The 26,925-nt window shown below is 54.6% G+C and overlaps 2 protein-coding genes across 5 annotated transcripts; one reads left to right on the top strand and one right to left on the bottom strand.

Moving 5' to 3' along the window:
• Positions 1-3,819: 3,819 nt before the first annotated feature.
• Ap5b1 (adaptor related protein complex 5 subunit beta 1) lies at positions 3,820-14,842 on the bottom strand. 4 transcript variants are annotated; one of them, XM_078045574.1, is made up of 3 exons: positions 14,703-14,842; positions 6,505-6,672; positions 3,820-6,402 (listed from the first exon to the last, which is right to left on the bottom strand). In XM_078045574.1, exons 2-3 carry the CDS (start codon positions 6,652-6,654, stop codon positions 3,922-3,924), a joined length of 2,631 nt encoding a protein of 876 aa, XP_077901700.1. In that variant the 5' UTR covers positions 6,655-6,672; positions 14,703-14,842; the 3' UTR covers positions 3,820-3,921. The 4 variants fall into 4 exon arrangements, with proteins under 4 accessions (XP_077901700.1, XP_077901699.1, XP_077901702.1 ...); XM_078045573.1 differs by lacking the exon at positions 14,703-14,842 and adding an exon at positions 7,017-7,377; XM_078045576.1 differs by lacking the exon at positions 14,703-14,842 and adding an exon at positions 6,833-7,010.
• A 75-nt stretch (positions 14,843-14,917) lies between these two features.
• Ovol1 (ovo like transcriptional repressor 1) lies at positions 14,918-26,192 on the top strand. Its single transcript, XM_005333422.4, has 4 exons — positions 14,918-15,048; positions 21,871-22,088; positions 23,693-23,882; positions 24,167-26,192. Exons 1-4 carry the CDS (start codon positions 14,949-14,951, stop codon positions 24,460-24,462), a joined length of 804 nt encoding a protein of 267 aa, XP_005333479.2. The 5' UTR covers positions 14,918-14,948; the 3' UTR covers positions 24,463-26,192.
• The last annotated feature ends 733 nt before the right edge of the window (positions 26,193-26,925 follow it).

Here is a 26,925-nt window from a genome sequence, read left to right as displayed (position 1 = left end):
CACCTGTTCATTGCTGATATATGGGAAAACAATTTCCTTTTTTTTTTTTTTCATTTTATCAACCTTGTCTCCTGCAACCTTGGTATAATTATTTATTAGTCTCAGGAGTTTTTTGTTGTTGTTGTTGTTGATTCTTTCAAGTTTTTTACAAAAATGGTCATATCATTTGTAAACATAGTTTTCTTTCTTTCTTCCCAATCAGTATACTTATTTCATTTTTTTGTCTTACTGCACTAACTTGGACTTATAAAATGATGTTGAAAAGGATGGTAAGAGGAGCATCCTTGCCTTGTTCCTGATCTTAGCAGGAAAACTACTTTCTCATCTTTAAGTATGATGTTATTCATAAGTTTTAAAATAGCTGTTCTTCTAAATGGTAAATACTAGGTTACAAATACTTACACAATATTTTCTCCTAGTGTTTATAGTTATAGCTCTTGTCTTTTTGACTTTAGGTCTGTTTTGAATTAAAATGTGTATATGGAAGAAGGTAGAGGGATCATTTTTAAACTTTTCATGTGAATAGTCAGGTTTCCAGCAGAATTTGTTAGACAGATGTTAACTTTCTCAATGATTGTTTTGTAATCCTCATAAAAATAAATTAGCCAAATGTATGTATATTTTTTCAGTTTCTAAACTCTATTACATTAATTTATGTGTTTATCAATATTTCTGTATGATACTGTCTTGGTTGGTTTAGTTTTGTTGTTGACTTTAAAATAAGAAAGTATAAGATCTCCATGTCTGGACTTCTTTTTCAAGGTTTTTTGAAGTGATTTTCTTGTTTCCAACACAGGTTTTGTAGTTTTTGCCAGAAATCGCTTAGCTGTGTGTACTTGGTTTAGTTTTGCTTTCTCTATTCAATTCTTTTGGTATCCTTGTTAGGTTCTATGCCAGAATCAATGTTTACTGTAGCTGTTTTGTTTACTGTAGCTTTTCAATATCCCTTGAATTCAGTTTTTGTGAAGCCTCCAGATTTGTTCGTTGCTCAGGATTGCTTTGGGCATGTTGTAATTAAATATAAATTTCATTATTATTTTCTCTATTTGTGTGATGATTGGTATTGTGGTGATGATATCATTAATCTATAGATTGCTTTGGAGCATATGGATATTTTAGCAATATTAAATATTCCATTCCTGAAAAAAATAGCTGTTCTTTATCAAGTTGGGGAGGTTCTCCTCTATTTCTAGTTTTCTGTTTTTGTCATGAATGGGTATTTAATTTTGTCATGCTTTTTCTGTATTTATTGGTATTATCCTGTAGTATTTCTTTTTTGGCCTATTGATGTGATAGATTATATGAACCGATTTTTGAATGTTGAATCAGTCTTGCTACGTGGGATAAATTCCCCTTGGTCTATCTTTTTACAAATTGTTCAATTTGCTTTTTTTTTTTTTTTTTTTGTGGTACTAAGAATTAAACCCAGGGTCTTGTGCGTGCTCCACAAGTGCTCTACCACTGAGCTATCTTCCCCACCCCTAATTTGTTACTATTTCATAAAAGTAGTTTTGCATCAATATTCATGAGAGGTATTGGTTTGTGATTTTCTTTTTTTGTAATGAATTTATTTATTTATTGCATTAGGGTGATGCTGGCCTCAAAGAATGAATTAGGAAATATCCCCTCTGCTTCTATCTTTGGGAAGAAATTTCAGAGAATTGGTATAATTTATTCCCTGAATGTTTGGTTGAATTCACCAGTGAACCCATTAGATCTGGTACTTTCTGGTTTGGCAGATTATTGATTGCTGTGGCTTCTATGTTGGTGTTCTCCTCCAATTCATATATTATGGTATCAATTTTTCCTGAAAGTTACGTATTATGTAGAATGCATTTTTAATATATAGCAAGTTATACTGCAGAAATATCAGAATTCTCATAGCCTTCATACACACATGTACTCACACACACTATATATATATGTGTGTGTGTATTTATATATATTTTACATATACTTACATATGTGTGTGTATATATGTATGTATGTATATATATGTATGTATATATATATATATATATATATATATATATATATATATATATATATATATATATATATATAGGAACTGAACCCAGAGGCACTATTGAGTCATAGCCAGCCTTTTTTTCTTTCTTTTCTTTTTTTTTTTTTTTTTGAGAAATTGCCTAGCTAAGTTGCCCAGGCTGCCCTTGAACTTGTGATCCTCCTGCATCAGCCTCCTGAGTCACTGGGATTACAGGTGTGCACCATCATGCCCAGTCTATATGAGAAATTGATCCCACTAATTAGCTGTCTGGAGACCAGGCCAAAAGCTGCTGTTCTCGGTGGCAGAGGCACAGCCTTGGAGAAGTTGTCTCTGCACTTTGTGGGTGTTAATGGCAGCAGTCCCACCCCCATCCTAAGGTCCGGGACCACCTTCTTAGTGCTGAATAGGGCTAGATAGCAGACAAGGAAGTATGTTCTGGAAATCACCAGCTTCAGTGGTGGCTTCCTGGAGGTCCAGTCTCCAATCTTCCTTGGGACTTTCTAAGTGTGGAGATTCTGTCTCACATCCTTTTTTTGCTAACAGCTGGAGACCTTTTTATTGCACGCTGACAGCAAATTACTGCCTGATTGGGGAGCACAGCTACTTGTATACCCTTGACTGAAAATGGTCCTCCTCTACTGGGGAAGGTCCTTCTCTATGACTGAGTGCACAGCTCTGGGAGGGGTACACATCCAGTGGTGAAGGAGAAAGGGGACATCTGCCTAGCCAGCCAGATCAGCTGAATAAACCCTGGTGATCAGCAGGGTGACAAATGTTACAGCCAGATCACCCTCACATCTCAGCTTGACCTTGAAACTGGCTTCACAATGACCTATGAAGCTTCCACTGGCCAGGTCCTTCTTTCCTTTCCTAGCGTCCACCCAGTCAGGAGAAGTAAGACTGGCCCAGAAGATCCCAGAGGCAGGGGCAGCAGAAGAGTTCCTTTGCCAAGATCAGCCCAAGCCCAAGGTCTTTTTCCACCTAGTGCTGCTGATGGATGCTTCTGCAGCCTCCTGGGGTCTATCCAGGGCACACAGGGTTGGGGACTGTGAGGCTACTGCAGAGCTTTGCTCCAACAGTGTGATAATGGAAACTGCCACAGGATGACAAAATACTATTCCCAACCAGCTTAGAAAAGTCACTTAACCCCTTTGGCCTACAAATTTCCTCATCTGTTGTCCCTGAAAAGCTGTTGCAAGGATGACATGAGGCAACGCAAGTTGAAAATACTGCGTAGATGCCAGCAGCAGAACTGACCTCAACACATCTGACTCCTAAGCATATTGCATATTTTTGAAAAAGAACTAAGGGAATGAGTTCTTCCCTGAGATTCTCAAGTACAGCCTGGGATCCTAGGGGCCAGGCTTTGGAGCCAGGTTAGGTCTAGCTCAGATCACATGGCCCTTTTCTGTCCCAGGCCTCAATGGCAGGCTCTCCCCTAAGCTGGCTCCCATCAGCATTGGCCTGGGGAGATGGGGAGGAGTCACTGCAATGTCCTTTTGCTACTCTGAGCTGGGACAGGGACCCTAAGAACCTGGTTTGGAAAGCACCAGCCCCCAGTTTAGGAGGCCCAAGTTCTAACTCCAGCCTCCATAGGATATTGCTGAGTGACCTTGGTCAAGGCCAGACACACTCTGGGAAACAGAATGTTTTATCTCCTGCCTCCTGGTCAGAAATTCTGAGACTCTTAGCCTATCTGAGCAAGAACTACAGGGTCCTACATTTCTGGACTCAGGCCTTTGTTTCTCTGATACTACCCTGTTGAGCCTGTTCCTACCAAGGTCCAAAACCAAAAAACAAGCCAGTAAGGGTCATTGGTGAAGGTAAGTTTTATGGAAAAGGCACTCCAGGAGCGTGTCCCAGCCTTTGAAAGCCCCTCTTAGGCAACTTGCACTCCATCCGTCTCCCAGGAGTCACTCAGTGACTGAAAGCCCACGGAGATAGTCCCCAACCAGAGGCAGCACCGCCCAGTCATCAGTCCGCAGGGCCACAGGCACTCCATCCACCTGAGGGGCCTCCAGTCGCAGCAGCAGCATGGAGTTTGGGGGCAGGCGGATGGCTATGTGGTAGCTGGTAGGGGGCCGGGCCATCACGACAAAGGGTTCCAGGTATCGGGACACCAAGGTTTCCAGACCCTGTGGGCCTAGTGGGCACCACACTCGACTCTCAGCACCCTTTGGCAGGCAGGAGTCCCAGAGTCCCTCAAAGAAGCCTGGCTGGGCCCCCTCAGGGGGCTGAGGAAAAGGCAAAAAGAGGTCTGCAAAGTTCACAGGCAGAGGTGGCAAGTGGGCATGGCACGTGAGGCCAGTGGGTGTGGTGTAAAGGGCCTGAACTTCCAGCCGTGCTGGGGCGGGCTGTCGGGGCCGCAGGGGCAATAACAGAGGGTGAGCAGGGCGTCCAGGACACAGGCAGGGCACGTGGACAGGCTCCAAGGGTGCATAGAGCTGTCCTTCCACAAGGAAGCGCAACTCCAGGGAGTAGACGGGCTCCAGGGCTTCCACCTGGAGCTGCAGCACTGGAAGAGGGCCTGAGGCTCTCTGGGGCCCCACACTCAGCTGAATGGGGGCCAAGGCCTCCTGCACTATCAGCCCTGCTGCAAAGCCCTGGTTCTCAGCCATTAATGAAGAGGCTAGTGCTGGTGCGGCAAGTGAGGGGCCCAGGGCCACCCCCAACTTGGGCCCTGCCAGATGGGCAAGGAGGATGTAGTAGAGGCGGGCATGGTCACGCCCATCAGGGTCCTCTAGCTGCCTGGCCAGTGCCTGCAGCAAGTCGGCCAGGCCAGCCCCCCCACCCTCACGCAGCAGGGCCCGGCAGACCTTCAGCAGGGCCTCCTGTAGACCCCAGTGGGCACAGTGGGCAGCTGCAGTCTGCAGAAAGCTAAGGGTGGCACTCTGAGCATCCCCCTCTGCTACTTTTGCCAGCATTTGCAGGTGCCAGCGAAGAGCTTCATCCCTTCCTGGCCGGGACACCACCTCCTGCCGTAGTACCACCCTGAGGGGCTCCCTCAGCTCAGGGCCCACCCTATCCAAGAGCTCCACAAAGTGGGGAGCCAGCACAGGACGAGCTTGGTACAATTGGGCCAGTCCCTGGATCAAAGGTGTCAGCACCATAGGTTGCCTAGCCAGGCAGCTGGCAACCAAGTATGAGGCCTGGAAGCAGAGAGTGGCCAATGCCCGTGGGCCACCATCCAGGGCTGCCCTCTGCCGCAAGCCAGCCAGCAGCTCCTCCAGGTACCACTGTAGGTTCTGAAAGTGGCCTTTCTCCTCTTCTTCATCTTCAGCACAAAGCAGGCACAGCAAATGCAGGCGGGACAGGAGGACCATTGGGTCATGCAGGAGACTGGGCATGAGACCACGGCATAACTGGGGCCCCAGCAGCAATGGGGCAGCCTCCTCACCTTCAGGGCCGAGAGGCCAATTCTCAGGGAAGCTCAGAAGGCAGTGCAGATAAAAGAGGTGGGTGGGCAGTGGCAGAGCTGGGTGCTGGGCAGCCACAGTAAGCCGGCGGAGCAGCAGCGCCTCATCCTGGGAGGTGAACAGTGCCTCTCCAAAGGCTGCCTTGAGAGCAAGAACTGCGTGCAGCAGTGTCAGCTGGGCTGTGCCCAACAGCCGTACCAACTGTGGCTTGAAGAGTGCTGGTGGCTGTCCCCGCAGACCCCGGAGGGCCCAACCCAGCAGCCACAGAAGCTGGGCCTGGGCCACAGGGGTGAGCAGGTAGGAGGTATCCAGAAGCTGGGCCACAGAAGCCCTAAGCTCCCGGACCTCCTCAGGGCTGGGCTCTAGCATTGCAAGGCCACATGCCCCCTCCTCTGCAGCCGGCCAGCAGGGTGCCTGGGGCTGAAGGTGAGCATGGCCCTCTTCAACTAGTGTCCAGTCCCAGGTACCACTCCCAGTGGAGGAAACTCCCGCCATAAGCAGACCCTTCAGGCCAGGCCCAGACCTGGACTGTACCACCAGGGTGTTACGCAGAGCAAGTGCCAACAGCAGGCTAAGTGGCTGGATGGGGCCCTCCTGCCCCAGCTGACTTCGCAGCAGCCCCAGGAAGCCCCCTAGCAACCCAGGCTTGCAGCTCTCCAGCTCTCGCAGGCACTCATACGCGGTGGCCTGCAGGGGGCGCTGTTCTGAGATGGGACCGAAGCCTCGCCCCACATCACGACCTGTGGCCAAGCCAAGGAGTAGGGGCAGGAGTCGGCAAGAAGCTCCCGAGGTGGGGCCTAGCACACCTCCTGAGGCCAGGACTGTGGTGGCTGCCAGCAGCAGGGGCCGACGGAGAGCTGAGGGCCGTGGGGGTAGGAGGACCAGGATGTCCAACAAGGAGGTGGCAGCAGCCTCGGCAGCAGGGACGTCGGGCCACAGTTGGGCTGGATACTCCAAGCTCAAGGCCAGCAAGGAAACCTGGGATGGGGGATTTAGGAAGGAATCATGAAGATGATGTTCAGGGTGCAGTAGGCTGGGGTGACCACATGGGCCATGACAGGGAACGCATGCAGGGCCTACCTTGGTCTGCTCGCTCAGCTTCTCGCTCCTCAGGTCACTTAGCAGGTCGCGACCCAAATCCTCCCCATCGGCACCTGCCATGAAGGCTGACGGGCTGGCCCGGAAGGCCCCGAGACGCTCGGCCCAGGCTTCCCGGCTCAGGGGCCCCATGGCCAGGCACGCAGGGTCCTGTGCACAAGAGAGAAGGGAGTGTCAGGCCGGACGCGCGGGGCTCCATGGCCGCCAGAGGGCGCCCGAGCCCTCCTCCATCGCCAAGAAGGCTACTGTCACCCTGGCGCCCGCTCGCGGATCCCAGCAGAGACCCCGTGTCTGGGTCGCAAGCTGAGACCTAAAGGTTTCGGGGGCGACGCCGGGCGGACAGCCAAGGTCCTCGCGGGGCAGCAGCGCGGGCGAGCGGGGCAGGCGCGCGGGCAGGGTGCGTGCCAAGCGCTCATTAGGCCGCCCGCCCGCCCGCGGCCGGCACCGAAACCACAGCGCCGCCCGGGCCCCCGTAACGGGCCGGCCTCTCTCACCGCCTGACTCAGCCGCCCCGGGCGCTCCGGCCGACGGCTCCTTCCGGGAGGGCGGGCGGGCGGGCGGCGCGTGGGCGGCCGAGACCGGGCGGGCCCGCGGGGGGCGGGGCGTAACGGGGCCGCCGCCTGCCCCGCCCGGCCGGCAGGTGCCGACTCGCCGGTTTCGCTGGGGCTGAGTAACTGTCCCGCCGCGCAGGCCCCCTGCCCCGAAACCGCCGCGGGCCCGGGCAGGGGCGTGGAGTTGGGTGGGCCGGACTCCCGTCGCGGGGGCGGCGACCGCAGGACCCTCGGCGCCCGCCGGGCCAGCCAGGAGGGCCGCGCGCCCCCGGCAGGCGCCCGGGCGCACCGCACTCAGCGCCGCGAGCGCGTGGCCCTCTGGCTGCCGCTGGGGTGCGCAAAGCGCGGTCCCGGGCGCCGCAGGAAGTGCGCGCCTCGGCCCCGGCCCAACCGGTCCGACGGGCGCCACAGGGCTTCTTGGCTTTGCGTCCCCGACGCCGATCCCGCGCCCCTCACCCGCTCAGCTTGGGGGCACCTAGCCGGCGCCGGGGTCGCGGCCTGGCGGAAGCCGCTGACCTTTGCCCGAGACCGCACAGAGGGCCGGCGGGGTCGGGGCGGCTGGCCGGGTCCAGCGAGCGGTAGGACCCACATGCCCAAGTGAAGCCGGGGAAACAACGGGACCCAGACTCGGGACGAGCGGGTTGGCAGGGTCTGGCGGGTCACGGGGTTCGCGGAGCACGGACGAAGAAACCACGGCCCAGGACAGTCCAGAACCACATTCCTAACGCCCAAGAGGGCCGGCCCGCAGCTATTTGGGGGCACCTGGCCGGTGGACTTGGGATTCTCCAATCAGCGCCTCCTATGCTAGAGGCCCAGGCTGCAGCTGCCCCACTGACCGCTGGTTTCCAGGGCACAGAACTAAGGGCGTCCAAACCCCGCCGCCCACCGCCTGACTAAGGCCTCTGGCTCTAATGAGCAGCTTTGAAGATGAAACGCAGGAGCCCCCATGCCAACTCGCCTCTCCTCTTCCTCCAGGCTGCCCGAGCCCCTCCCCGCCCCATCCTGCCGCCGCTCCAAATGAGAGTGGTTAGGTAGAGAGCTGGAAAGGAGGCTGTCTGGCACCCGGGTGGGGGGGGACGGAGACAAGGAGAGAGACAGGTCCAGCCAGAAGGCCTGGTCCTGGCTCCTCTGGGCTGGACTGCACAGCTGACTCACAGGCGACAGCAGCAATCCATTTCCCTCTAGGTGCCTCAGTTTCCCCATCTATAAAATGGGAGTGATGACTCCCGCCCAAGGGGATGTGGGGTGGGGCACCTGGCTAATTAAACCTAAGATGAAAGAGGCCAGGATGAGAGCACCCCTGGGTAGGGAAGGCAGCCTGGAGTAGGAGCCTGTCTGGTTTTCCTGTCTGAGGTCCAGAGGGCACTGATAACTGCAAGTCCTGGGCCCTCACCTCTGTGAGAGACAAGGCTCCTTCTGGTCCCATCCTCTCAACAGCATGCCTCTGCCAAACTCCAGCCTATCTGTGCCTTGGCCCCCTGGGGCTGGGATCTCGAAAGAGGGGGCCCCAAGTCTGGTTTCCAGGACTGAGATAGATGTGCCACATGGACTCACTGAGGCTCAGGACAACCCTGAGGTTGCCTGAGCAATCAAGGATGGGTACCTCACAGAGGAGAGTCTGGAGTCCAGAGAGGTACAGTCATTTGTAGGAAGATCCAGAGCCCTCACAGGTAGATCTCGACTTCAGCAAACAGCCCCTCTCTGCGTATGACATGGCCCCGACATACCAGCTACCCTCAACCCTCTTGGGTGTCCAGGTCCCTGGATTTCTGCTTTCTCTGCAGCACCTTTCATGGCGATATTTGGGTTTGTCTTTTTATTTGTTGTCTGTTTCTTCCAGTGTTCTGTTTGTGAGGGACCCTCTTGGTAACATTTTTAAAGCTTTATACGATTTACACACCACAAAATGCACTGTCTCTCTTGCTGCTTCCACCTGCCTGCCTGGTAGTTGTTCCCATATAGGAGAGTGATGATGGCTCTGTCCCTGACATAGGCCAGGCATAGAGTTGAGCTCAGCCTCAACATCAGGCCTGCTTAGGAGAGTGGCATTCCTGCTACAAGGACCTAGGTGGGGCCACAGTCAGATGGCTGAGCAAGGAGTTCCCCACTCAGTGCCCTCCCGTATTCTCTCTCTTCCTGCTGAGTTTCTGTCCTTCTCCATGCTGCCAAGTTCTGGGGAGACCCTAGGCATAAGGCTTGGAAAAGGGAAAGCCAGTTTTCCTGAGGGGTCCTGAATCTCGTTTTCTCATCTGTAAAACGGGGATACAACCAGCCCATCCCCACAGCACTGGATGCAGGGGAGCCAGGGAAGCCTCAAACAAAGGAGTGCATTGGCCCATCCAGAAACAAAGAGGAATAGTGGGTGCCAGGGGCAGGGTGCTGGGGAATGGAGGGTGACTGCCAGGATCACAGGTTTTTCTAGACTTGGTACAACTCTGAGGTGACTGACAACTACTGAACTGTACACATTATCAGGGGGTGATTTCTGCTGGGTGTGGTGGCACATGCCTGTAATCCCAGTGGCTTGAGAGGCTGAGGCTGGAGGATTGCAAATTCAAAGCCAGCCTCAGCAACTTAGCAAGGCCCTAAGCAACTTAGTGAGACCCTGTCTTTAAATAAAAAATATAAAGTAGGGCTTGGGGATGTGGCTCAGTGGTTAAGCGCCCTTGGGTTCAATCCCCAGTGTTGCAAAATGAAAAAAGAAAAGACGGTAAATTTTATATTATAAATATTTTACAAAAAAAAAGAGAGAGTGTGTGTGCATTTTGTGGTGTGTGAATTGTATAAAGCTTTAAAAATGTTACCAAGAGGGTCCCTCACAAACAGAACACTGGAAGAAACAGGCAACAAATAAAAAGGACAAACCCAAATATCGCCATGAAAGGTGCTGCAGAGAAAGCAAAATCAGGTAACGGGAAGTGAGGAAAGGTATCAGGCCAGTCACCACATGGGTAAGTGCCTGGACAGGAGCCACAGGAGAGGCTCAGCTTAGAAGAGGCTGCAGCCTGTTCAGGGGACTGAGGAGGGAGATACGGTAGGCACCCAGGGAAGTGGGCGGGACAGAGCCAGAGGTCAGCAGGGCCAGGGCACACCAGGCCTCACCAGGATGCTGTCTGGGGCGAGGGGAAGTATGGTAGGACTTGGGTTTTCAGAGCATGGACAGGGAACTGGGGGCTGCTCATGAGGCGGATTCAGGGTCCTAGTGAGGAGCTCCAGGGTGGACATGGATTTGGAAACTGATGGGACTTGCCAGTGGGTGGGTGTTGGGGGAGGAGGTCACAGGTGTCAGGATGGCCCCAAACGGCCTCCTCTGTCCATCCTGCCCTCACAGGGGTCTGGATGGCCCCAAAGCCGCCCTCCCCAGCCTTCTGCCACAGGGCAGCACCCCCTCTATAGGCCCCCAGCCAGGAACTCATCAAGAGATGGAGAGTCAGTGCCACCCATGGCACTTCACAGTGTGTCAGGGGCTTTGCTTACAGCCAAACAGAGGAAAGGCAGCTGATGGACCCAACCAACCTGTTCTGGAGGCCCCTAGCTGCTTTACGCTGTTTGCAAGGACGTCTGAGCAAAGGCAAACCCAAAGCATGTCCTGATGGCTGAGGGCAGAGCTAGAACCCAGAGCCTCACTTTACACGTAGAGAAACAGGTCCTGAGAGGGTAGGAGCTTGGCCCACGTCCCCGGACACTAGGATATCTCTCCCATGTGCCTTTCTGCCTTAAGCCTCCAGGATCCCCAGCCCCTCCCCTCTGCATCCCATCCTGGTTCCTCCAGAGACCTTCCCTGAAAACAGGAAGCCAGGAACACAGTGGTTTCAAACGCTCTCTTCCCACCACCCAGCTTCCACCCTAGCTCTCCCTGTGTTCCTTGGGATGGGACCTGAGCACTAAATTCTGATGGCACTTTGAGGATCATGGTTCTTACTTGCCTCCTGTGGCCAGTCTTTCCTTCACACCCATCCACTGTAGCAACAAGAGATGACCTCTCAGGATCCAGCTGAAATGGGTCCTCATGCCTTGAATGGGACCCGTCATTTCCTGCTTGGACTATTGCAGTGGCTCCTACTCTGGTCTCCTTATCACCACCCTCCCCACTGATACAGTCCATTCTGCCCCTAGCAGGTCTGATGGCTCTGGGAGACCACAGCTCCCCACCCCAATGAACCTCACATGGCATGGCTCATCTGTCTGCAGTCTGAGTTCCCACACCATCCCTTCCCCTCACCATCCAGCCACTACAGCTGTTACATGCCTCCTGCCTCAGAAAAGGCTCCTTCTTGCTAAGGCCTCGGCACCAGCTGTTCCTTTCTCTGATCATGTTCTTCCCCACTCTGCCTCTCATTCAGATCTCAGCACCCCCATCTGCTAGCACCACATCACCCTAAAGGTTCTGTTTTTATTACCCAGAAATCCTTAATCACTGAGCAACATCCCCAGCCCTTTTTATTTTTTATTTTGAGGCAGAGTCTCACTAAGTTGCTGAGGCTGGCTTTGAACTTACAATCCTCCTGCCTCAGCCTCCCAAGTGGCTGGGATTACAGGCATGCACCACCATGTCCAGCTACCCTAAAGGTTCTGGTTTGCACTGTTTTCTTATCTCTTAGTTTATCCTGTATTGAAGAATCCTGGGGTCTACCACATAGTGGGCACTCAAAAAATTCTGGGCTTGGGCTGGGGTTATGGCTCAGTGGCGGAGCACTTGCCTCACATGTGTGGGGCATGGGTTCAATCCTCAGCACCACATAAATAAAATTTTAAAAATGAAGGTATTGTGTCCATCTATAACTAAATTTTTTTTTTAATTGCTGGGCTTTGTGGGGCACACTTATAACCCCAGCAACTCGGAAGGCTGAGGCAGGGAATTGCAAGTTCAAGGCCAGCCTGGGCAATTTATCAAGATCTTCTCTAAAAATTAAAAGGGGTCTGGGGATATGACTCAGTGGTAGAGTGCCCCTGGGTTCAATCTACAGCTCCATAAGAAAAAGAAAAGAAAGACATGTCTGTCAATGCAATTAAGGCACTGATGAATGATAGCTAGCTGACTCCCTGCGGAGTGCTGGGTGAACAGTAGTGACAACAGGAGGTGGCCATCCTCACGTACTTCACAGTTTAGCTCTGTTTTACCCAATTTCACATACTTTGCTGGCTCTGGAGCTGCCCTTGAACCACAGCCCACACACTGGCAGCCTGTGGGTCAAATATAACCTACAGAATTGTCTTGTTTGACCCAGTCTATGTTTTTTTTAAAAAACATGAGGTAACATTTAAAAATCAGTAGGCTTCACGCACAAATCTAAATTTTGTTTGGACAATGGGAAGGTGTGGCCATGCTGTGTTCCAGTACCCAAATGACATGCTGTGACTGCCTGTTAGATAAAAGGCATGTTCTCCACAGTCCCCACCACTCTCCAGTTTCCCTGACAGCCAGCACCCAGGACCTTCTATCACAGTTTAGCAAGACTCTTTTCCTCATAATTAAGAAATCAGCTCTGACTGTCCCTACCAAAAATTGGCACATGAAAGGCAAATGGGTCACACAAGTCAAGAAAAAAATAGGATATTCATTCATCCCACAAGTATTAATTGATAACTATCTTCATTCCAGGTTCCATAGTGGATGCTGGAACTATAGCAGGGGCCAGCATGGATAAAGCACTCTTCCTCCTGGGACCTCACTCTGTCCACTGTAGCTCTCTTGGCACCAGTGGAGATGTGAGACTGGCTGGCCCCATCCATTTGACCTCCCCACCTGGCCTCCTGTGCGTTTCAGTTTCTCCCCTGATGAGAAAGCCTGCATTTATGTTGGGGGGTCATCTGTGTTGACCTCATAGATGCTCCTGAGCACCTACTGCCTACCAACCCATCAGGGACTAACACAACAGAAGTGCTCAAGAAAAACCTGTGGAATGGGGAAGCTCTTTTCACCTCTCTCCTAGATTATTTATCAATGCTTATCAATGTTTCTCCAGGATTTACTGTCAAATGCCAGTGCCCAGTGGGTGCTCACTTAATGTCAGTTGGAGGAATGGGTCCAGGATCAGAGGGGAGGGTGACAAGGGAAGTGTAGGCTTCCTGAAGACAGAGCCCTGGAAGAGGAAGGAAAGGGGCAGACTAACAGCCCCTGGCAAGAGCTCATGTCTTCCTCTCAGTAACCCTGGAGGGACACCTGAGGACAGCCCCTTTGCCAAACTCAGACTCTCGCAGTCAGGGAGGAGCAGGCTTGGCTGCCTCCTCACCTACATAGAGGACTGACTCCACAGGGTGGGGGGGATGTAAATGGTCTCTGAAAAACAGCCTCTCACTCTTGAAAATATGTCACCTTCAACTAGATGCCTGAGAGCTTCAGCCACTTCTCTTCTGACTCCTGTATTGCTCATTTCCCTACAACCTGTTCCAGCAAAAGCTTAATACTATGTGAGAAAGGTGTAGTGCTGTAGGGACTCTAAAATGTTAGGGGGGGCTCCTATCCCTGCACTTAGTGGGTCAGCTAGTAAAAGAAACCCAGTCACAGAGGCCACCAAGCACTCCTGGGCAGGGTGGTGGATGTGGGGTATCCCTCCAACTGAGCCTAGCGATTAGTAGAATGTGGCCAGTGGAGTAGGGTGGAGGCAGAACCTTTGCCCCTCGGGGACGGTGACTGCAGAAAGAAAAGGCTGGGCCTGAGCACGTCTGGGTTCCTCGCCCTCAGCTCTCCTCCAGCCTCACGGAACCTGACATCCCGTCTTTGAGATAGGAGACAGGAGACAGGAGAGTTGGACGATGTTGTAAGCCCAGTGACCAAGGTGCTGGGGTTTTGTACCATGTCGGTGGTACAGCGCAGTCTAAATGCTTACTGCCAAGCCTTCTCCGGGCAGAAGGGGCAGAAGACTCTAGCTGGGGTCCTGGGGACCCAATGGGCGCTGGGTGTATATTCACATGTGCGTCCCGCCTCCCCGACTGCGCGCTCCTGCGGCCTGAGTGCCTTTCCGCACGAAGCCTGCACCCAGCAAATACCTCTGGATTGAACCACGAATTGCTCAGTCGGGCCTTCGGGATCCCGGCCGCTTGGGCGCAGGCCCGGTTCAACAAGTGAGGGCCGAACCGCCGGTTCCCGCCCGGCGGCTTCGCGCCTCCCTAGGCGCCTGGGGCGCGTCAGGCTGGGCCGGGCCCAGTTGGGCGAGTTTCATTTCATCACCCGCTGGGCGTGCGAGCGCCGGTGCAAATAACGTTGCCCTCCCCTCCCTCCTCTTCCCAGCTCCCTCCGAAACTCCCGTTTGCAAACGCTAGCACGCCCGGCTGGCAGGTCCGGGGCGGTGGCCGGGTCGGCTGGGCAGCTGGAGCTGCAGGGGACTGGGTGCCGGCGCCCGCCCCCGCCCGTCCGCCCCGCCCGGGCCGCGAGGCCACCTCACCGGCAGCGGAATGGAAACCGGTTCGACAGGTAACAAATAGGTGGGTTGTCACCGTTATTTCCCAACGCATGCGCCATCGCTCCCCAGGCTACTCCAAGCTAATTAGATCAGATCACCCCCCTCCCCGCCCAGCCACCAACACACACCGCCGCGAGCCAATAAAGCGTGAACCTGTCTGTCCGGCTCGCACTTTAAGACTTCCCGAGCGGCCGAGGGGACGCCAGTCGAGTCAGGAGACGCCTACCTGCCGTTTCCCCGTCGCCCAGTGCACTTGGCTGCAAGGGCTCTGCTACCGAGGGACCGCGACACTCCGCGAAGTTGGAACGGGCGCGCGCCGTCCCAGCACTGTCTTCTCGCGGAACGTGGGGGCGCCTCGACGATTCCTCCCCTGAACTGTCCGCTTCCTGCGCCTCCGAGCCGGCCCAGGAAAGGTGGGACGACCCGGTTCTAGTTGCGGAAACGGACCGCGCCGGGCCAGGAGCGTTCGAAAATGCCCCGCGCGTTCCTGGTGAAGAAGCCGTGCGTCTCCACGTGCAAGAGGAACTGGAGCGAGCTGCCAGATGAGGAGCGCGGCGAGATCTACGTGCCAGGTGAGGCGCCTGCAGCCCGCGGCGCCCGCGGCGGCGGGAAGGCGGGGCGCGGAGATGAGCGGCTCTGCGCCCGCCGCTGAACACCAGGATGCAGGTTGCCGCGGCCGCGGCTCCGTTAGCCCGCGGCTGGGTGACCCCGGGCACGGGGAGGAGAGGGCTCGCGAGCGGAAGCAGCGTCGGGTGGGGGCAGGGGCCATCTCCCTCTACCGGCCCGAGCCACGGCGTAGGGGAGGCAGCGGGGTGTGTCACCGCTCTGGCGACCCTCGGCTCTCGAGTCGTAAATCCAGAAAGCGGAGACTTTGATGAAGCACGAGGAGGGCGCTGGAGCGATGCCACTTTAGGGGGCAGGGAACGAGATGGAGTTTCAGCTGAGGCTTTGCCACTTAGATTCTGAGCCTTAGCCGCTTCCATAGGTCTTTCTCCCTTCGCCACAAATTTGGTGCCAGGTGGGGACGCGGGCGAGTATCCCCAAGTTGCCCTGCGGCTCTAGCCCCGCGGTCTGCACAGTGCGCAAGCGGGATAAGAAGGCGCCGGCTTGCACCCAGCCTGCCCTTGAGACAAAGATGGGATCGGTTCTCACCTTTGTTAGAAACGCGATCCTTCAACCCTGCAGAGGATACACGGAGCGGAAGGTAGTTTTAAGGAGCCCCCCCCAGCCAAAGACAAGCCCGCGGAAGCTGGTGCACCCAGTTTATTTTGAGAAGACGCCTTGACCAGTGTCCGCGTCCACTTTGAATGAGTAATCCGAGTTGTCTTCCTTTGAGGCACCTTCCTAGGGTCCCTGAGGACGCTTTTGCTCCTTCTGTCCTCCCCCTTCCCCCGACAAAATCTTTGGTCAGGAAGCCTTGGCAACTCCCCTTTTCCGACCGTGGGGGTGGGGTGGGGGCTGCAGTCAATACCTTGCCCAGTGCCTCCAAGGAAGGAGAGGTGGTAATTAACCAACCGACTTTGACCCTTGATCTGCAGATTCCCTGGCACCGCCTGGGCCTTAAGGAAAGTCAGGAAATGAGGGCATCAGATGAGGGGCCAGTGAGGGCTCTTGCCTCAGTCTCCCTCTTGAATTAAACTGTTGGGGGCAGGGGCTTGGGGGTAGGGTTTTTGTGGCCTGAGCTGCCAGGATCCTATGACCTGAAGCCAGGGTGGGATGTGTCACAGCTTAAGCTTATCTCATGGGGGCTGGGCCATCCTTCTGTAGCCTCTTTAAACATTGGAATGATCCCAGTAGGGAAACTGAGGCAAAAAAGGAAATGAGTGTCTCCCTATCTAGGTGGGAGTGGGCTAGGACTGTAGTTTTTAGCTGGCTGTGTTCCCTCACCAGCTGGCCAGTGCTCCACCTCCGGAAGGACCAGGGAGAGGCCAGCCCCTTCCTTGCTCCTACCTCCTCCCCAACCTGTGTTTGACTTGCTGCTTAGCTGCTCCATGGGATCTGATAAACTGAACTTGGACTATGTTAAAGGTGAGCTGAGCCTTGGGGCCGGCTCAGAGTGCTGTTATTTTTAGTTTTATTTCCCATCCCATTTAGTAACAGATCACATATCGACTTTTACAAAGGACAAAGAAATTCCGCTTGTTCAAATCATTGACTTCCTTGGGTCCTAACAATTTTCCCCATAAGAGTTTTGGTGGCCAAAGTGGGAATGGTAGAAGAGACCTGGGCCCCGGGACTGTCCCATCAGGGGCAGGGGACGACTCCTAGGTGGACAGTTCATCTGCCACTACCGTCCAGGTGGAGGAGTGTACAGATGCTCACTCTGCAAGATGGTCCTGGAATGGAGGGCAGGCTGACCTCGAGGGCCATGGTAAAACTTGCCCCCGTGGCTCTGGCAGTGGATGAGAGTTCCGTGGGCCAAGTAAAGGGCATAGGTTTTACCTCTAAAGGCCACGTGACCCACTGGAGAATTTTCCCACAATTTTTGAAAATGAGAAAGGGAATGTCCTTGGGCCACGTTCGGACGCTTCAGATGGCTGGAGGGGGCAGTTATGTGGTGGCCTGTCCTCTGGCTGGGCCATTCCATCACCAACCGACCATGACCCCAGGAGTCGACTGGGCACGTTTCCGTCACCCCCACCTCACAGACTCTCAGCACTTGTGACCAGCTAAGCACTGACCCCTTTCCCAGGGAGGGCAGGGGAACATGCGGGTGTCTGGATTTTGACCTTCCTGCCGGGGCCCTTGAGACACTCAGAGCATCAGAAGCTCCCTGGAATGAGTGGCTGAAAGTACTGGGCCCAGTCCCAGTCTCATAAGTACCTCAGCCTTCCTCCCCCAGGCAGAATTCTACAGGTTCCTCTCCCAGGGCAGAATCTTTCCCTGAGCCCCCATCATCCTCCCAAAGCTAAGGGGAAGCCCTGGTCAGCTGGGTCTGGAATGCAGGCAAGGGAGAAGAGAGCCCCTCTGCCCTGGGATCAGGGGAGGTTAGTGGATAGGATGCTCGCTCTTGGGGGCCTTGACCCCTTATCTTCCCTCACCTCCCGGGGGCGGGCTTCTCTCCTCAGTTGTGTCAGTATTGACTGTGGAGTAACAGGAGGATGCTGGTTTCTGGAGGATGAACCGGGTACTTGTACCTGTTACTTCCACTTGGAGGATGATGCGTCCCTCCAAGCCTGGCCCCTGCTGAGTGAAGTCTAGATGTCAAGGAGGCACCTGGGGAAAGACCCGTCTTGGAAGCTGGAACTCCAGGAGCATCCCTGGGGCCTCAAAGAACCCCAGACTCCCACTCCTGGGCCTCCCCTCTGGCTGCCAGCGGCCGCTTTCTGCTGGTTCTGCAGCAGGGCACAAGGCCAGGAGGCCAGTGGGGCTGAGCTGCAGGAGCCCGGGGTTTCCTTTAGATAATGCAGCTGGGCCTCGCTCTGCTGTTAGCAGTGTGGGAAGGCAGAGAAAATCAGAATAGGGGTGGGAGCGGTGGGAGAAGCTAGGTTTCCAATGAGTGTTCTAGTGACTTCTGGAAGTGCTGGGCAGTGGAGTGGGTTTGCTGTGTCCTCTTGGGAGAGAGGCTGGGAGGGGACAGCCAGTTAGTGCCTGGGACAGAAGAGCAGCTTGTGCCCTAACTGGTAGGACTCCTACCAGTCCCATGGGGCACTGTCACCGAAGCTGCTAAGCTGTTTGTCCCAAGCTTGGGTGTCCTGTGGCAGAAGCTGCCAGACTGTCCCAGAAAGAGAGCAGGTGAGAGCAAGTGCCCTGGGTGCACAGAGGATGAGGACTGAAGCCTGGCCATCATTGGTGTCGGGTTCCTTTTTACCATTGTTCATCCTCTGGCATCCTATAGGGCCCCACAGGCCTGTGCTGGGCAGGAAGATGAAGGATGCCACAGGAAGTGCAGTTCCTGGCTGGCCAAGCCACACACACTGGTGTGAGGACAGAGGGCACAGTTCTGACTTCACCATGGACACTGAATGAAAAGCAGTCAAGAACGGGGCAGATATCGCCCAACAGAGATGGCAGCAGAAGGCCGAAAGATAGGTCCATGTGTCCCCAGGCTGCTGCCCTGCTGGATAGCAGATACTGCTCCTTTCAGAGGATTGCCAGCTGACCTGCAGGACTGGGCACAGGGGAACCCAGCCCTTGTTGATAAGGGTACAAGGCTGCCTGAAACCAGCCTGGGCTGTGCACACACCTCGAAGAGAGTTGACCCCACCAGCACCTGCGTGGTCAGCACCCAGGAGGTGGGGCACCCTCACATCTGCCTCACTTGCTCTCCCCATTCTCTCCCCAGAGAGCCAGGGATCAGGCCTCCTGCCCAGTTTTGTCTAAGGCCTTTGATGGGGCAGGACCTAGCATCCTAGCCAATATTTGGGCCAGTGACTTTCAACCCAAGAAAGGGGGAACTTTTTTTTTTTTTTTGTACAGGGGATTAAACCCAGGGTCACTCAACCACTGTGCCACATCCCCAGCCCTTTTAATTTTTTTTTTTTTTTGAGACAGAATCTCACTAAGTTGTTTAGGGCCTCACTAAATTGCTAAGGCTGGATTTGAACTTGCAATCCTCCTGCCTCAGCCTCCTGAGTCTCTGAGATTACAGGCATGTGCCATGATGCTCGGTTTTAAGAGGGGGGACTTTTGGAGGATAAGGCAGAATGTGACCCTTGTATAGGCAGCTGCCCTGGACCTAAGTCCCTTTTTGTCCATCCCATCGCTTTGGACTGGTCTGGAGGCACCTTGGGCCAACAGGAGGAAAAGCATGAGCTCCTGAGAGAGGAGGGGAGGCAGGCTAGTTTGGCCTTACCACACTCCACAGCTGTGGGTGGGCAGTGAGTGGCCACAGCAGCCACCACCTTGTTGGAAACATCTAATTAAGGAACAGAAAGCAGCACCAGCAGGGCCTGACCAGTTCTGCTTCCTGCCTCCTATCACAGTGACACTCAGACGTGTGGCATGCTAATGTGCACTCCTGTGTATGCAGCCCAGCAGGGACACACGGGGGTGGCAGGGAGACAGGTTTGGCGGGGTGGGCAGGATGAGGCAATATCCCCACCCTAGCAGCCTTACCTGCCCCTCGCTCAGGACAGAGGTGGCACAGAGAGCCAACCCAGGGAGGCTTCACCCTGTCCATGCTCAGCACCAGCTATGTCAGGTGTGTGTGGAAGGGCAGAAGCAGACAAAGGACACGGGATTGCCTCCCTACGGGTTGGTCCCAAGGACCCCAACCATGAGCCTCCCCTCTAGTGAAGCCAGAGAACAAAGTGTGACAGCTTCTTTTTTTTTAAAATTTGTTAAATTTTTTAGTTGTAGTTGGACACAATATCTTTATTTTATTTATTTATTTTTATGTGGTGCTGAGGATCGAACCCAGGGCTTTGCACATGCTAGATGAGTGCTCTACCGCTGAGCCACAACCCCAGCCCCCCTTTTTCTACTTCTTTTCTTTTTTGGGGTGGAGGATTGAACCTAGGGTTGTGCTGTCTCTGAGCTGCATCCCCAGTCCTTTTCATTTTTTATTTTGAGGCAGGGTCTTACTAAGTTGCCCAGGCTGGCCTCCAACTTGTGATCCTCCTGCCTCAGCCTCCTAAATCTCTGGGATTATAGGTGTGTGCCCCCAGGCCGGGCTAAAACTTTTTTTTGGGGTGGGGGGGTTCTGGGAATCAGACTCAGGGCCGGCTCATGCTAGGCAAGCACTCTACAGTTCATTCTGAGTTCAAACTAACTCATCTCACCTGCTGCCCCTCCTCTCTCCTTTGCTCCAAGGCAGACAGAGCTGGGTTCTGGCTTTGGATTTTCAGGCTCCTCATTCACAACATCCCAAACTGACAGACCCAGGAGAGTAGAGGTCCCTGTTTTGTCCACCTGAGTTGAGAAATGGAAATTGCCGTTCAGTTTTGAATACTTGGCCAAGGTCATCAGTGGCCGGTAAGCTGGCGCACCAGTAGCTGCCAATGCTGTGCCCCAGCTCACCCAGCCTGGTCCCCTGTGCACAGACATAGGAGGGCAGACAGGCCACTGACAGCTGGACCCCCAGAGCTCCGGCCTGACACCAGCCTGTGTGGCTCAGAGAGAGGTGGGGCGCCAGCTCAGGGGCCAGGCCAGGGCCTGGCGCTGGTGAATCAACCCTGGAATGAGGTGGCTCATTAAAGTCCCCCGGACAGACGGACGCCAGCGCCCGTAGAACGGGTTCTGGGCGCGGGCAGGCACATTCTTCCCCCGTCAGAGCTTTGTTGTGTTTTGAGGGGGCGAGATCTGGGGCCTCTCCCGAAACTTCGGTGCCCTCATACTTACCCAGCCTCCATTGTCCCGGTCCTCTTCCTTCTGCTACATCCCCGTCTGTCCTGCAGAAGAGGTGAGGGCAGCGGCCCTGCCCTGGTCCTCACCACTGTCTTTCCAGCTTGGAGGGGTCGGGGCAGAGGACCTTGCTGGTGGGACTGAAACCCCATATGCACCTCTCTCTCATGCTCCCTCATCCTTTCTGTCCCAGGACTGTCCCTCTTGATTTGTCTTTCTGAAATTTATAGGTTTTAAGTTCAGACCTTAGGATGTACTGAGATTTTAATTGAAATATTAGACCATTTGCCCAGCTCTGCCGGCTTCGAGACTTGACTCCTCTGGGTCACTTCTCATCAGGACCAGGGCTGAGGGTCTGCAGTCAAGCCTCCCTGGCCCGTTTACTGTGATGTGTCTGCTGCAGGGAGTGGCTGCCAGGTATCGGTGCCACCACTGCCTGAGGGAGCCCAGCCTGGCTGCCACAGCAAGCGGTCCGCTGTGGGGGAGGGTTGCATAAGCGCCGGGCAGGCTGCCCGAGCATCCACCTGCTGCTCCCTGACCTCCTCCCTCTCCACCCACCTGGCCTGTTTCCCTGCAGAGCTGGGCTGGGCTGGAGTTGGGAGCCTGGAGCCCTGATGGGCTATGACAGCAGGGACTAGCAGGCTAGAGGAGGAAGGGTCTAGAACCACCTAAAAACCCAAGGCCAATGGCTAAATCTGCCTGGAGGAGAGGCCTGAAGGGGCCCAGACCATCACCCTCTGGGGCCAGGATGGCTCTCAAGGAGTTGTCCTTGTCCAGGGCCTCCAGTGGTGCCCTTTGTCCCAGCAGGAGCACACACAAGCTTGGAATCCAGAGGGACTGGCCCAGGTGGGGCAGGCCGATAGGTCTGCAGCCATAATTGGCAGGGCAGTTTGGTCCTCCCAGTTCCGCTAAGACACAAATTACTCAGCGGGCAGTGGCGCTTGGCTGGCGTCACCTGTAATTTCCTTAATGGGGCAGAAGGGAGGCGTACCACATGGTGGATGGGCGAAGCCCCACTCTACATGCCTGTGAGAGCTGCGACAGAGGCTCTAGCCACCTTCTTGTTGGAGAACCTTCCTGAAATCCTCACCCGGCTGTTCTCTCCACAGTCAGCCTGGGCTTCTGCCCACCACAGCCCTACCGGGAGCCAGAGCCATCAGTGGCCGAACCCCCTTCCTGCCCCCTGGCTTTGGACATGAGCCTTCAGGACTCCAGCTATAGTACGGCCCCAGGAGCCTGCGTGGTGGCCCAGCTGCCCTCTGAAGATGTGGGCCGCCTGACTGACCCCCAAAGCAGAGATCAGGGCTTCCTACGCACCAAGATGAAGGTAATGACTGTCCCATTGTCTCAGGGACCAGGGGCACATATGGAGACCTATGTCCAGCCCATGAGATATGGTGCCAATGAAATGTAGGCAGACTGACCTGGGCCCTGGGCCAAGGCTTCTGCAGAGAAGAATTTAACTGCAGCACAGATGGAAGAGACGTAAGTCTGAAGTGAGAACGGCCACTGACCGCATGGTTTGTCTGGCCACAAGCAGCAAGGAGAGCTGTAGGAAGAGCCCCCCAAGGCAGAGAGGCAGGAGTCTGGCCTGGCTGCATCTCCTGTCTGGGTCGCATTGAGCATGAGGTCTGAGTGGCCTAGCAATTGACTATTCCCTGAAGCAGCAACCACCTTGCCCAGATCTGTGTCTCCAGCCTGATCAGTGTCTAAGGACATGACTAGAGCTGGGCCTGGGTGAGCAGCCCTGGCACCCTACGCAGTACAGGCACGAGGCAGCGCAGGTGCCCCTGCTCCCAAGGACACCACCAACAGCAGGCCCGGCCTGCCTGAGTCTGCACTCCGGAAACTCCAGGGTGGGGAAGCATCTGCACAGTGATCTAGGGAAGGGTGCTCCTTTAGTGATGTCCTGTGTCACCAAAGACTGGAACACCATATTGCAACTGGGAGGGAACACAGTGCTCTCTGTGCCCCTGATGCCCTTCCCCTGACTCTTGGACCCCTGTGGGTGGGGAGAGTAGAGGAGTTGGAGGACTGCATCCCGACATTTCCCAGGTGCCAAATGGGAGGTGTAGTGCGACAGAGGCCCAGGATCTCCGGAGGAGTGGCCAGAGACAGGCCACCCACAGAGTACAAGCACCCTCTGGATGGTAACAGAGGTGAGAGTAGAGACTCCATCATCCTGGCTGTTCAGCCACTCCTGTGCTGATCTCACCTGGGGAGCTGCTGTAGCCACTCTGAGCAGCATACTTTCCAAGGTGTTACATGCACCCAGGTCTTGCTTCAAATGGACAAGGCAAGGGAAAGCAGGGTAGACGAGAAGGAACAGGAGTGGCCCCGAGTGACAGGCACAGGCTTGTGATATTGTCTCCATACTTTTGTATAAATTTGAAATCTTCCATAATTAGAAAAACATCAGAAAGATTTACAGGCCAGAGGATGGATGGCACAGGGGTTTGACCCACACCATGCCACCTGGCTCAAGTGAACCAGGGAGCTGGCTGGCCTGGGCCAGATTCTAGTCTTGCTGCATGCTTCAGTCTGTAGGCTGTGATTGAGACCCTTTCCCTGGGTGGTCATCTACTCTGTCACAGAGGCAGAACAGGAATGAATTAATAGACACTAGAGACATGCAGATTTAGCCTCCATGAAGAGTGAAGTTGTCTTTGGACGAACAACTGTCTCTGGGTAGTTCAGTTGCCTGTCTCCAGTGGTTAAGGAGGGCCTGGGTAATGGCCTCAAAAGGGAACTCAGGAACCAAGCAGGATGCTTGGCCCATGACGCAGAGGTTCCTTTGAGCCCCTAAACTGCCCATCTTTGAGCAGAAGGCCCAGGGCTGTGGCCTGTGGACATAGACACTGCTTTCCTCAGGGCTAGGGGTCGGCAGTCCCAAATTCTGGATGTTTGTCACAATGCTGTCCTTGCCCACAGGTGACCCTGGGGGACAGTCCTAGTGGAGACCTCTTTACCTGCCACATCTGCCAGAAGGCCTTCACCTACCAGCGTATGCTGAATCGCCATATGAAATGTCACAATGATGTTAAGAGGCACCTGTGCACATACTGTGGGAAGGGTTTCAACGATACCTTTGACCTCAAGAGACACGTCCGAACCCACACTGGTAAGCACAGGCCCAGGCCAGGAGGGAGCACCCCAGGACTGCCTGACCCAGGCCATGTGGGAAGATTCCATGGTGGGAGGGGCATCCTGCAGCTCAGGGTAGAAGTCCTCCTGAGATCAGGGATGTGGACTTGATTTGAGAGTCACTCGGGAAAAGTGGTGATGGACAGGCTTCATCCATCCCTCTGCCTGAGTCAGATGTCCTGACCTTTCTGTGTCTGGATGCTGCTGACAGGCTCCAAGGTCCCTTGTCAGGTCCCTGATGCTGGCCCCTGTCTTGCTTAGGTGTGAGACCCTACAAGTGCAGCCTGTGCGACAAGGCCTTCACCCAGCGCTGCTCCCTGGAGTCTCACCTCAAGAAGATCCATGGCGTGCAGCAGAAGTATGCGTACAAGGAGCGCCGGGCCAAGCTGTATGTGTGCGAGGAGTGTGGCTGCACGTCTGAGAGCCAGGAGGGCCACATCCTGCACCTGAAGGAGCACCACCCTGACAGCCCGCTGCTGCGCAAGACCTCCAAGAAGGTGGCTGTGGCCCTGCAGAACACTGTGACATCCCTACTGCAGGGCAGTCCCCACCTCTGAGCAGCTCAGGCTTGCTGCCCAGCCAGTCCGCCCTCCTGTGGCCTCTCCTCACAACCCTGACATCAGGACTGGAGTCCGTGCAGTCCCCCTCACTCAGGCTGATGCGGACCTCGGCTATTTCCCTGTTTGTCTTATGGGCAGAGTTGATCTGCACCTGAAAGACACGCAGATGTCTGGGCAGGGGTGAGGCCAAAGGATTAGCAGCTGCCACCTACAGAGTCAGGCACCAGGACTTCCTTCACAGAGGAAATGCGTGAGAGGGGATCTTGTTGCCCTGGGCCCTGAGTGCAGGACAGAGGCTGCAGGTCCCCTTGGATAGCAGAGTCAAGAACACTGGCGAGGAGCACCCTGCAAAGACCCACGTGGGCACTGGCGGAGGCTTGTGTGCCTGCAGGCCACGCATGCGTGCACAGCCGTGTGCATATGTGTGTGCAGCACTGCTCTGTGCGTGCTCAAATAGGTGTGCCACTCGTTTGTGTGCACAGGTGCACACAGGAGGCTTCTTCACGTATCACCTCATTTTTTAAAAAATCAAGGTGCCAGGGAGGTTTTATTTCCTTTTTTAAAAGATGACAAATGTACAGATATTAATATATATTTGGTGCCCATGGCGACTGTTTTTAACAGAGGGATGGAGCTGGCTTTTCTCCTCCCTGTATGGTTCTATTTATTCTGGACATTTCAAACTTCTCTGTGCCTTGGGTCTGGGGCTCCTGCCCCAACCACCCCTGTTCCCTGAGATCTCCACTGAAGACCTCCTCGGGCCCTGCAGAGGGTGCGCTGCTCCTCCTCTCCTTCCTCTTCTCTGGGCAGCACCTCACTTCTGCTCCTCCCTCGGGCTCTGCCTCCCAGATCCTCTCCCGGCAGTCCCCAAGTTTCCTGAAGAGCCTGCTGGCACTGTTCGTTGGTGGTCCCAGGCTGACGACAGAGGTCAGCCAGGCAGGATGGGGAGTCTGTGACGGGGAGGCTGCTACTTGCGGTGCTGTGGCGCACACAGGAGGGCTGGAAAGCCAGCCCTTTTCCTGGGCGAGTCAGACACCCGAACACAGCAACCAACAGTTGGCACCAAAAAATCAAGACAACCGAAACTTCCAGAGGGAACAGAGTGTGAGATGGCTAATAAATTCTCTCTGTAGCCTTTTTCCTGACTGTTTTCTAAATGGCAAAGCTGGGTTTTGAGTACCTGAGCTGGCTGGCTCCTCTGAGCAGTGGTCAGGCTCCCTCGGCGTCGTTGGGTTTCCTGCTGATATCAGCAAAGTGCAGTGAGTCAAAAGGGTGTTTTTCTAGTGGGTCAGAGGAGATGGGCAGAGGCCACAGCCAGCCTGCCTCCCTTGCCCTCCAGCAGATCCACCAGAAGGCCACAGAATGGAGCAGACTGGGCAGCCTGAGCAGCCCACGGAAGCCAAACCCATCAGAACCGCCATGGCCTCCCTGCCGCGAAGGTGCAGCAACTCTGTGGACCCCAGCTCTACCCCACTCCAGGCTGAACTGAAAGGAAACAGCTTCTTGATCGGAGCTGGATATAGACTAACTCTGCAGACCAGTTTCATTTTACTGTTGTGTGTGTGGAAGCTGCTCGATTCTGAAAGTTCTAGAGTTTAGCTGGGAGCGGTTTGTGTTTACATTTCTGTCTCTCTGGGTTCATTACCAAGCTGAAGCCTCATGAGACTTTTTTTTTTTTTTGACTTATTTTATAACCTTCCCTTCGACTAGTAAAATCAGAAAAATAATGTTTTCTGTGTTGTGTTCTGATTTTCTATCTTATGAGTCTTTTTTGCAGAGAAGTTCATCAAAACAATTGCTGCACTCTACCCAGACCCTGTCCCTTTATGGTTACCGTGGGCTGGAGGCAAGGCAAGACTCTGACCCAGCTAGATTAAGTGACTGCCAAGGCCTCACCCTACTGGTGCTTCTGCCCCACCCAGCCTGCTCTGCTCTGAGGCAGTGGCAGCTGGGGCCCTCTTCCTGGGCTCCCTTCCTCCGCCCACCACCCCAGGATCCCAACCAAGAGTCTCCACCACCCAGAACCTGCAGCTTTCCACAGTGGCTCTGCCTCTGTCCTAGCCTCTTCTTAACACCCTGCCAGGATGGGAGCAAAGGAGGAGGAGCTGCAGTCACTTCCAGTCAGACACGAGGGAGGTCTGAACAATGCACACCCTAGGGATGGCCACACTCACAGTGCTGATCAGTGCCAGGCACACTCATGAAAGAAGTCAGGGAGGGGAGCTGGCCCAAGGCCTCAGGCCCATTAGCAGTGAGCTGGGCTAGAACAGACAGCCCGGCGATGTGTGCCTGAAGTGCTGTTCCTGCTGCGGATAGAGAACTGGGAGAAGAGAGTGGCACCTCTCAGCACTCAAACTGGAGGGAACTTTGGAAATTACCTGGCTTGCCCATCACCTACCCAAGATCACTCTGGAAACTCTGGTCCCTGAGTCCTAGTTCAGGGTCATTCCATCACTCCCT

The sequence above is a fragment of the Ictidomys tridecemlineatus genome, chromosome 4, assembly GCF_052094955.1.
Source record: "Ictidomys tridecemlineatus isolate mIctTri1 chromosome 4, mIctTri1.hap1, whole genome shotgun sequence".
Classification (NCBI taxonomy): Eukaryota; Metazoa; Chordata; class Mammalia; order Rodentia; family Sciuridae; genus Ictidomys; species Ictidomys tridecemlineatus.
Note: the sequence above shows the minus strand (reverse complement) of the source record. Positions and strands in the feature narration are given on the sequence as shown.